The following is a 12,003-nucleotide window of genomic DNA, read 5'->3' on the forward strand; positions in this document are numbered from 1 at the left end:
AGCTTATTTTATGGAGGGCCAATAAAACACTTTCTTTGCTTTTTAGTTGAGGAAACAATAATTAGTAGTTCGATAAATCACTGTTTCCAGTGTAAATCCACCCACGATTACAGTTGCTGATTAAACAACGGTTTGGTCGGTAATTACATCAGAGAGTTAGTAATTTAATTACTGGTAAGCGATACGTTTACCCCCACTTCCTCCGGCAATTTTTCGGGCTCCGCAAATTACGAAAACGCTCCAAATTGGGGAGTCCTAAAAACGGGGCAGCAGTGTCGCAATTTGCTGAAGACACGCCCAGCTACACGGGGCCCCCGGCTCGGTCGTTAACAGACGGGTCCAAATAAGAGTCAGTTACGAGTCAGCAAATCCAGTAGCGGCTCATTACCCTACTTTTTTGTAATTTACTAAAAATACTTCTATGCCAGAAGTTAATTTACAGAAATAGTTCATGAGACACAAAGGCACTGATGGATATAAAATTAACACTGTAATTTAGTTAATCGTGAATTGAAAAATGTACTAATAAACTTTTGATATCTACTTAGCAAACAGCATTTGGAGCTTTATAATTTCGAATCCACGTCCCTGAAGAATATGGTTAGTGTATTCCAAATGGGAAAATCGAAACCTGACTAAGCACTTTGTCCTGCTGAAATTGAGTCAACCCTAAGAGACCACAACTATTATCATAAAGCTGGAAGAGCAGCCCTTGCCCGACGGTCTCGATTTATTATTTTGCCTGTTTAGAGAACGTTTAGCTTTTTATTGCCAGGCGACGAGTGGAGAGCTTTTATTTTCGCTGAATTTTCTCGGCGAATGAAAATTGGCCCTACGAATGGAAAACGCTGCAGTAGAACATTGGAGAAACAAAAAAATTATTCATTGGCTAAACCCTCTTTTATATTGAAATAGTACAAGAGAAAAACTATACGTGTCGCATCTAAACTAAACTATATTACATAGAAAGTGATGAAAAAAACAATTTGGTGCACCCTGTCTCCCGAAGCATGTTTTTCTCTCTTCACCTGTGCTGGCAAAACATGCTTCGGGAGCTTCATCGAGCATCGCTGCAAATTGGACTTGAAATGAACTTGAACAAAACAAAGATTATGAGTACATCCAGGTGACCGTTAACGACCAACCCCTGGAGGTTGTCTCGGAATATGTTTACTTAGGCCACAAAATGCAACTTGGCAAAGAAAATCAATCTTCTGAAAACACAAGAAGAATAGGCCTCTCCTGGGCAGACTAGGATTTATCCTTAAAACTAGTGAATTTTCACATATGGACTAGAGACAATGGCAATTATTTTAACGAGCAATCAAGAGGGCTATCACTCTAAGGGATAGAATCCGCAACGAGAAAATTCGTAGAAGAACTAAAGTGAAAGATGTTCTAAGGCTTGTGGCACTGAAATGGAGATGGGCTGGTCATGTGGCAAGGCAGGACGACCAAAAGTGGGCACATAGGATACTAGTTTGGCGCCCAAGAGAGACCAAACGGAGCATTGGTAGGCCCCAGAGACGATGTCCAGAATGTTGCAGGAAGGAATTGGACCCGGACTGCTAGAAATAGAAAGCCGTGGAGGGATTTAGAAGAGGCCTACATCCAGGAGTGGATAAATATGGGCTGAGAAGAAGAAGAGAAGAGGTGCACCCTATCACTTTTTTTCTTGTAACTCCTTAAGGTAGTCCGTGAGGGCAAAAACTCCTTAATACAATCTTGTAGAGAATTTTCCTGCAATTTTCTTCATTTATATTTTTTGTAACCCTTCAAACAACAGAGCTGGTGCACCTTACGACTTTTTGCCTTGTAACTCCTTAAAGAGGCCTCTAAGTTACATCACTATTTGCTGGACTACACTGAACTTAAGCTTAGTTTAAAATACGACGATTAGATTGTGTTATTCTACACCGCAGTTTTATTTTCTTTGAGGAATAGTTTGTTTTACTCAATAGATCTGCTCCTGCTTCTGATACATCCTTGACGCTATGACACTCACTTTTTTATCAAAATATAGTTGTGTCATCTGCATAGCAAACCAGGTTTGAAACTATGTAAGAGAATAGAAAATAAATTTCTTTCTTTATCTCACTTTGACTTGCATGTCCTATGAAAAGTAGTTGTAAGTTAAGTTAAAATGTAAAATGACATTTCTTCCCTTAAGGGCCATCCCCAGCCCTAACAAAATGAGTTTTTCATAGGTTTTCTAATTAATTTTTAAGCTTAGTTAATTAGTATGTAGTTTTTTTTTTTCTCGAGAATTAGCTTTATTAACCCCTTTAACGCCATCTTCTTAAATTCATGGGTCTCACTGTCTGACACTTTATAAAAAGATAGTTAGCGCAATAAGTTGCGGTTTGAGCTCCTGAAGATGAGCATTTCTATGCCCAAAACTGGTTGAGCAGGCCTTAATTGAAGGCTGAAATAAAGATATTGTAGAGACGACTATGTTATTCCTTCCCTTTGGTATTCATACAACTCCACTGAGAGAAAATTGACTTAAACTTCTCTTTGTCGAAATTTAGTCAAGAGGCAAAAGTCACCCTTTTAATCTGTCAATTGTCACCTGTTATCTGTTAACACCCGACATCTGTCTGTTTGAAAAATGACACATCTTGTATACTTTTAGAGTGGATTGAGCAGACTAAGAGATACAGGGTGAATTAGTTAAGAAATCTTGTCATTATTTGGTCAGTGGCGGGTTTATAGGGAGGCTATAGGGCTAAAGCTCTCCCCCCCATTTTTCTGATCAAAGCACATAAACAAAAAATTGAATTGCTTATATAGCTTTTATTTACTTTTTCAAAAATGTATCATACATCAATAGATTTTGATGATGAGGGTATTTAGGACAAAAATAATGTAATAAACTTATTAATCAACATTTATTGCTATCATACTTTTTACAATAATTAAACACGTGACTTTGTGAAAACATTATTCAGTTTGATCGTTATACAAAATAAAACTTACAAACTAGGACTATTGCACCAAATAAAAATATGCTCCATTCTAGAATAAAAACTTTTTGAGTTTCAAATCATGACAAACATTATCCTAGACTAGATTATTTGAAATCTTAGCAGATATTTTCAAAATATGTACAAAATAAATTGGGGACTCTAATGGGGCGGCGACTGATGATGGGGATGTGGATGAAACCCGTGCAAATCGAGTCCCGCCCTAAGGGCGGCATGGCTTGCCAGAACCCTTCCGGCCAAGTCGCCCAACGCCCTTTCTAGTTGTTGATGTTGACTTCTGACGGCAAAACGGTTCACGTGTACCGGAATAGGAACCACTAATTTACTCTTCTGTTGGGCGCCTTTGTTGCCTTGGTGCGGACCGGTACCCAAACCAGCTTTCACACGTTTCCATTTGGCTCGTCGGTTTTGGAACCAGATTTTCACCTAGAATTAAACAAAAAAATGGTTAGTTTGGATATTCTGAGAAAGAAAGAAGTAAGTCTAGGGATAGGATAGTGAAAATAATCGTGCATTATTTTCAAATGTTTTATACATTTATAGCTCTATGAACAGCATTTTTGACAGTTGCCACGTTTGTTGACAAAATTGACATCTACATGGCACACCTGTCAAAATTCGGCCCATAATGACAGTGAAACTATTAAGAAACCTTGAAAGAGACGCAAATGTCGCACATATGGACTTCATGTAGACTTAGCATAACGAAATTATGACAGTTCTAACCTTTATTTGACAGTTTTTAGAGAAATATACGTACTTGAACTTCGCTGAGCCGTAGAGCCGAAGCAATTTGACTACGTTCGGTGAGTGAAAGGTACTTTTTGGCGTGAAACTCTCGTTCTAACTCCAGGAGTTGCTCGCTTGTGAAGGCTGTTCTTCTTCTTCTAGCCTTGGCTGATCCAGGACCGTCGGCTTGACCTCCATCCGAATTTTGAGTATCTTCTGCGTCTTCGTCTTCCAAATCCGAACCTGTAATACATATTTTCACTATACAACATCTGCTACCTGACTAACAAAAAGGAAGAAGTATTTTCAACCTTAAAGTGATTTATTTTCTGAACGCTCGGTTAATTTATAAACTGACTACAATCCAGATTTTCCTCGTAAAAACAATGTTTAAATGAAGCATTAAAGTAATGTTTGGACTGTTTGGTTTCCGGTACTATTGTGAAATTATGCGCATGTTGTGTGGATTTCACGAACGATTTGAGATGGGGAACGTCATAAATGCGGCGTTTATTTATATTCATACACAACAAGAAACTGGACAAAAATAAGTTCTGACCACGATGTAGACTAGTATAACAATTTTTGTGGCTTTGCTCTTCGAGAGTGTGATAACATGTTAACATTCTCACGAAAGCTTCTTAATTGACCATATTTAAATCTTATCAGAACGGAAACCAGGGTAATTTTGTTTGGCACGCAAAATAGACACTATCTGACTGCGGTAATATAGATTGCGTCATATAGAACCAAGATAATTACTTCTAGATAAAACACAAATCGAAAATATCATAATATTATTAACAGTGTTTGCCAAACATTTATAAATTCTTAGTAGGATATTTCTTTGGTTTTTAAATGGGAGAATGGTTTGTCCAATGATGATTTTGAAAAACCTCCTACTATTACACAAGACAGACAAAATATAAGTAAAACACCCTGTACTTTCAAACAAAATAGGTTTTTTCCAAAAAAAAAAAATGAAATAGCCAAAGCGAGTTGAATTCTGGAGTTTTTTGCATAACGAAATAGGTATACAGCATGATTCAGTTTTAGTAGTTAGTTACTAAAAACTACAAGATCATAGATAAATGGTATCTTGTTAGTCTACAGTGTGACGTCGCATGGATATCCTCAATATTTGACAACATTTTTTCTGATCATTTTGTGAGTGCGACAGAGATAACAAACCAACAGGACTTGGTATTATTGATACTAACCAATCATATCCAAATTAACCACGTTTTGAGTACTTCAACCCGCTGTGACTTGTTTTTTACGTACACGCTGTGGAGTGGAGCGAGAAAATTGCCTGTAAAACCCACTTGGAGTAAGAAAATGACTATTTTAAGCACATTTTTAGAATCCTCGTTAAATTTCCTATCCAATGACGTAAAAAAACACTTCAAAATTTGTACAGTCAGAGAGAGAAGCGGTGTCAAAATTTGAACTGGCAGAAACAGTAAATTGAAAAAACAGTCAAGGACAAAATCGCTGGTAAAACAAACTTGGAGTCAGAAAATGACTGTTTTAAGTACATTTTTAGAATCCTCAGTAAATTTTCTAACCAATAACCTGAAGAAACACTTCAAAATTTGTACAGCCAGGGAGAAAAGCGGTACCAAAGTTTGAACTGACAGAAACAGTTGTTTGAAAGAGCAGTGAAAGACAAAATCGTTGGTAAAACAAACTTGGAGTAAGAAAATGACTGTTTTAAACACATTTTTAGAATCGAGGACTGTTTTAAGCACATTTTTAGAATCCTCATTAAATTTTCCATCAAATAACTTGAAAAAACACTTCAAAATTTGTACAGCCAGGGAGAAAAGCGGTACCAAAGTTTGAACTGACAGAAACAGTAATTTGAAAAAACAGTCAAAGAGAAAATCGCTGGAAAAACAAACCTAAAGTAAGAAAATGACTGTTTTAAGCACATTTTTAGAATCCTCATTAAATTTTCTATCCAATAACCTTAAAAAACACTTCAAAATTTGTACAGCCAAAGAGAAAAGCGGTGTCAAAGCTTGAACTGACAGAAACAGTAATTTGAAAAAACAGTCAAGGACAAAATCGCTGGTAAAACAAACTTGGAGTAAGAAAATGACTGTTTTAAGTACATTTTTAGAATCCTCACTAAATTTCCTAGTCAAAAACCTGAAAGAGCACTTCAAAATTTGGTACAGTCAGAGAGAAAAGCGGTGTCGAAGTTTGAACTGACAGAAACAGTAATTTGAAAAAAACAGTCAAGGTTAAATTTGCTGGTAAAACAAACCTGAAGTAAGAAAATGACTGTTTTAAGCACATTTTTAGAATCCTCATTAAATTTTCTATCCAATAACCTGAAAAAACACTTCAAAATTTGTACAGTCAGGGAGAAAAGCGGTGTCAGAGTTTGAACTGACAGAAACAGTAGTTTGAAAGAACAATCAAGGACAAAATCGCTAGTAAACAAGCTTGGAGTAAGAAAATCACTGTTTTAAGCTCATTTTGAGAATCCTCATTAAATTTCCTATCCAATATCCTGAAAAAACATTTCAAAATGTGTACAGTCAGGGAGAAAAGCGGTGTCAGAGTTTGAACTGACAGAAACAGTAGTTTGAAAGAACAGTCAAGGACAAAATCGCTGGTAAACCAGCTTGGAGTAAGAAAATGACCGTTTTCAGCACATTTTTAGAATCCTCATTAAATTTTCCATCCAATAACCTGAAAAAACACTTCAAAATTTGTACAGCCAGGGAGAAAAGCAGTACCAAAGTTTGAACTGACAGAAACAGTAATTTGAAAAAACAGTCAAAGAGAAAATCGCTGGAAAAACAAACCTGAAGTAAGAAAATGACTGTTTTAAGCACATTTTTAGAATCCTCACTAAATTTCCTAGTCAACAACCTGAAAAAGCACTTCAAAATTTGGTACAGTCAGAGAGAAAAGCGGTGTCGAAGTTTGAACTGACAGAAACAATAATTTGAAAAAATAGTCAATGACAAAACCGCTGGTAAAACAAACTTGGAGTAAAAAAATTGCTGTTTTAAGCACATTTTTAGAATCCTCATTAAATTTTCTATCCGATAACGTGAAAAAACACTTCAAAATTTGTACAGTCAGGGAGAAAAGCGGTGTCAAAGTTTGAACTGACAGAAACAGTAGTTTGAAAGAACAATCAAGGACAAAACCGCTGGTAAAACAAACTTGGAGTAAAAAAATTGCTGTTTTAAGCACATTTTTAGAATCCTCATTAAATTTTCTATCCAATAACGTGAAAAAACACTTCAAAATTTGTACAGTCAGGGAGAAAAGCGGTGTCAGAGTTTGAACTGACAGAAACAGTAGTTTGAAAGAACAATCAAGGACAAAATCGCTAGTAAACAAGCTTGGAGTAAGAAAATCACTGTTTTAAGCTCATTTTGAGAATCCTCATTAAATTTCCTATCCAATATCCTGAAAAAACATTTCAAAATGTGTACAGTCAGGGAGAAAAGCGGTGTCAGAGTTTGAACTGACAGAAACAGTAGTTTGAAAGAACAGTCAAGGACAAAATCGCTGGTAAACCAGCTTGGAGTAAGAAAATGACCGTTTTCAGCACATTTTTAGAATCCTCATTAAATTTTCCATCCAATAACCTGAAAAAACACTTCAAAATTTGTACAGCCAGGGAGAAAAGCAGTACCAAAGTTTGAACTGACAGAAACAGTAATTTGAAAAAACAGTCAAAGAGAAAATCGCTGGAAAAACAAACCTGAAGTAAGAAAATGACTGTTTTAAGCACATTTTTAGAATCCTCACTAAATTTCCTAGTCAACAACCTGAAAAAACACTTCAAAATTTGGTACAGTCAGAGAGAAAAGCGGTGTCGAAGTTTGAACTGACAGAAACAATAATTTGAAAAAATAGTCAATGACAAAACCGCTGGTAAAACAAACTTGGAGTAAAAAAATTGCTGTTTTAAGCACATTTTTAGAATCCTCATTAAATTTTCTATCCGATAACGTGAAAAAACACTTCAAAATTTGTACAGTCAGGGAGAAAAGCGGTGTCAAAGTTTGAACTGACAGAAACAGTAGTTTGAAAGAACAATCAAGGACAAAATCGCTGGTAAAACAAACTTGGAGTAAGAAAATGACTGTTTTAAGCACATTTTTGGAATCCTCATTAAATTTCCTATCCAATAACACTACAAAATTAAACATGTGGATTTGGCAATTCGCAGTATATAAAATGTTTCACAACCCACATAATGGTAATGTTATTAAAACGGTAGATTAGATACAAAAAAAAACAGGAGAACAGCAGATGAACCACAAAAATCCTTATTTTCTTACTTATTATTACTTTGAATGAAAATTTCAAAAACACGTCACACATCATTAAAATTGAGATACCCTGTATAGTTGGCTTTTTTCTTGTAAACACACAAAATTATTTAGTTCTGCTCTAGTAAGTAATAATTCTTTCCGATGAGTTATTTTAGTTTTTTTTTTTACTTAATTTGAAACAAAAATGTACTTTCTAAGTCCCTAAATATCGTTTTTAGGCTCTATATAATTAGGTTACGACTCATTAGTTGCCGAAATTCCCATTTTCGGTTCTGTACGACCGATGTTCACTCCCACAGTTAAGAAACCTATAATTTTTAACTCTATAATTTGATTATTGCGTTTGTTCAGTGACGAACTACTCAATTTAATTAATTATTAATAGTCCAAGTTTTGCTATTATTCGGTAGGGAAAGTAAGTTGTTCTATACTGTATCATTATTTATAATTTACAAAATTACGTTCGATTATTTTTCTGGTATTTAACAATATAATGAGATTTTATTTAACGCACAAAATATCACTTACTTCATATTTTTATATAGAAGTCATTTAAAGTCCGCTAAAGTTTTATTGCATAGTTGTAGCAGTAGTTGAGATTTTTGAATTACACCACTCTCCTCAAGAAGCTTAATTATTAAGTATTTTCACCTAAAACTACAAGTTTCTGACATATGGAGTCAATTTGTGTAATATTTGACCTGATAAACATCAAGTTTGTTTGTCCTCCAGGTGATTAATTATTTACAAAATGGCGATTGGAGGACATCTTTGAGTGATGTTACTGCTGACAAACAACTGTTTTAAGGACGTAGGTTAAATTTCTTAGTTAAAAATTTAGAACAACATTGTCTTCTAACATTTTTCGTATCAATGGCTGCTCATACCAAAATCTCATTCAAAATTCAATTTTGATGTTTTTCATGAAATTAAATAAAATGAAAGACCTTTTTACATTAAATATAGTAGTCTGTGAAACTAGCAGTCGTACAGTGTCGTCTTGATCCGTAATTCCTATCTTTTTAAAATACAGGGTGTCAAAGCTTTAAAATGTTAAGTTTAACACTACTTACATTTAACAAAAAAAGTTCTGGGATGTCAAAGTGAGGATGTTTCTTAACTAAGCCACCCTGTTTATTTTAGTAATTAAAGGTCGTTGGTATAGTCATGTATTAATAAATACCTCAGAAACTATAGTAACTGAATAGGTTTTAAAATAGTATGTCAGTACATTTTGAAAGATTCTTACAGTTGTTGAGGCTATGTCACAAAAAATAAAACATTCTGTATATGTAGCGTTCTCTTACCGTCTTTTCTGCTCCGCCTTGATAAATCCTGAGCTAATTCCATGTCCAAACTATTGTCAGAGTCAGTATCTCGGCTATTAAAGTCTCTACCGTGCTGATACTGTTCATTGTGAGTCGGTGATATATTCCACGGTAAAACCGGAACAACTTCGTGAGTCTTTTTCGGCCCGCAATCACTCATAAGAGCCTCGATCGAAAACGGCCTAGGCACAGGTCTGGCGGGCAGGGCGGCCTGCGACGGGGCAATATCGGTTTGGGGATGATCTTCGCGAGAAAATTCCATTTTGCTATATATTTTTCCCACTGAACAGTCACGAAAACATTACGACACTGACTATGTAAACACTATTGTACACATGTAAATACAAAACTATATAACTACACTCAGCTGGCTCGAAGGACCAAGTGAGCAACTTTGGCCATGGCTTAACGGTAAGTTCAGACAAAAGGGCGTTTTTACCGTTTAGGTCCACCCTCTACGTTTCTATTGGTTTGCGACGCTCCAATCAGTGTAAACTTAATCATTTTAGCTGCGTCGGGTATTAATAATATTTAATTAGTCGTGAAAAGCTCAAATTAACGTCGCGTGTTTGGGAAGGGAAACTTTTTTTCAGTAACGTTACCGAAGAGTGATTAACGTAAATTAGAGGCATACATTAATTCGAAATTATGTTGTAAATTGTTTGCTGATAATTTAGTAATTGTTAAACAAATGACAGTTAAACATGCTTTGAAATGAGGGTAAAATAAACAAAACTATACGTCATCCCACTTTACTTTGAATTTTCCCATACATGGAAACTGTCCAATATAAGTCAACTGGTAAAGAAGTAAACTTACTCATTCTTAATTATTCTTTTCTAACTAAATAAATCAGTTGTAGACTCAGTTTACATCTTTCACTTTAATACAATTTTAACCCTGAGTATCCCTTCTTAGTATTGTTGGATGTAGGTAAATCTCGTCATCTGTAACTTAGTTTTTAAGTTTATTCTTATAATTATGAGTTTTTCAGAAATTCCCAATTTGAGCGAAATTTTGGTGCACTTTTCCAGAAAATCGTCCATAACTCGCTTATTTGAAACACCCTGTATAAACACAAAAAAGTGCCACGCCCTAAAGTGTCAAAATTTACATAATTTCAAGGTCATCTCCGAAACGGTGCCAGTTACAGCAAAATGGACGTTAGATTTGGGTTCCCCAGGTTCAAATTAGTTAAAAAAATTACTTTGATTAAGGAAAATCCAAAATGGTCGCCGGTAGTATAGTAGGCCCAAAAAATTCCTAATTTAGATTACATTTTCTTGCACTTTTCCAGCTTTTTATTCATACCATTAGTGCTAAAACCCCCCATGGTTTATTATAAAAATTTATTTTTCTAGTTGTAGATAATAAGTTTCTTTATTAAGTATTTTTGCAGGGGTTTGTACAGTTTTTTCCTAAACACCTTTACCATACAAAAAGGCCCAGTCCTTTTGACAGATACCCGCAACTATAGTTGACTCTCTCCACCGCCCTCTATACTACAAAGCCTAAAATGTCACTTTTAATGGCGGCGTTAGCGGTTTTTGTTTTATACACAAGCGCGTCCTTTTTTATTATTTCGTGTAGTTTATTGCAAGTTGTGAGTGAAAAATCAAAGAAAAGTTCATTCCTGATACAGATATGTATAGATAGAGCTTTTTATACACAATCAAGCCCAGTCTAAACAAATTGGTGAGAACATTTGTTCTGGAAAGTGCAACACACAGCAAACTAGTTTAAACACTGTTCAATACAAGAAAATCTGTAAATCCTTGAAACTAGGTAAGCAAAACTGATAAATGGTTCTTATGTTATTACCAAGAACATTTATTCAAAATTATTTTTGTTGCTCACACATTGAAGGATGCTTTAAAATGTAACTCACATACCTGTGCATGTAACAAGTACCTAATAAGTTTACTGTACTGGAAAGCACTTGTACCTACCATTGAGTATAGTGTTGGAGTAAAATCATCCTACTTCAAAGTGTTGAACCACTGTTGAGTTAGATCCAATTTTTTGTAAAGGAAAAAACTGACACGGTTGGGCTTTTTCCTGAATTGCTGTTACAATGTGGCTTGAAAAACTTATGGGCGGCAGCAAACAAAAATAACTTACGAAAATAACCTCAAGTTTTGATTTTAAACTGTAAAAAATCATCAAATCGTCAAAAAACTCAATTTCCACAATACAAACAAACGCAAACTGTCCACCACACGCAAACCACTGTCCAAACCACTATTTCCGCCATATTGGAATTTTTGACAAGCACCTTCTAGGCTTTCTAGTATAGTAGGCGGTGCTCTCTCACTTCTGTGCTAAATATACAGAGACAGCTAATTGCTTTGTTTTAGCAGTATAGGCAACCAGCCATATGAGACAATCAAGCTAGCCATGACAAAATCAGTATGGCTGCCAGACTTTGCACACGCCTGTCAGCGTGGGTCTTTTGTGGATGAAAAGTATGTTTTTTTGTTTGTATTGGTATGGAAGTTTGTAATTTTTAATTCTTTTAATATTGAGTGTAGTGCTAGTTCCAAAATTGCGGTAATATAAGTGTCTGTTGGTAAGTATTTTTTATTAAAAAAAAGGGCAGCATTGCAAGTGAATGACGCCATTTTGTTATACCCACCTGTCAAAATACTT

General features: G+C 35.2%; 1 protein-coding gene and 1 long non-coding RNA gene across 2 annotated transcripts; one reads left to right on the forward strand and one right to left on the reverse strand.

Annotated features, from left to right (window-relative positions):
- Window positions 1–2,875: 2,875 nt before the first annotated feature.
- Window positions 2,876–9,756, reverse strand: unpg (homeobox protein unplugged). Its single transcript, XM_081972868.1, has 3 exons — window positions 9,334–9,756; window positions 3,748–3,959; window positions 2,876–3,413 (listed from the first exon to the last, which is right to left on the reverse strand). Exons 1-3 carry the CDS (start codon window positions 9,614–9,616, stop codon window positions 3,129–3,131), a joined length of 780 nt encoding a protein of 259 aa, XP_081828994.1. The 5' UTR covers window positions 9,617–9,756; the 3' UTR covers window positions 2,876–3,128.
- LOC145724531 (uncharacterized) lies at window positions 3,424–4,138 on the forward strand. The gene is made up of 2 exons (XR_014177024.1): window positions 3,424–3,793; window positions 3,879–4,138. It is a non-coding gene; the product is annotated as an uncharacterized LOC145724531 (long non-coding RNA).
- Window positions 9,757–12,003: the final 2,247 nt, after the last annotated feature.

The sequence above is a fragment of the Ips typographus genome, linkage group LG2 (assembly GCF_016097725.1).
Source record: "Ips typographus isolate SLU linkage group LG2, UJ_Ityp_2.0, whole genome shotgun sequence".
Taxonomy (NCBI): Eukaryota; Metazoa; Arthropoda; class Insecta; order Coleoptera; family Curculionidae; genus Ips; species Ips typographus.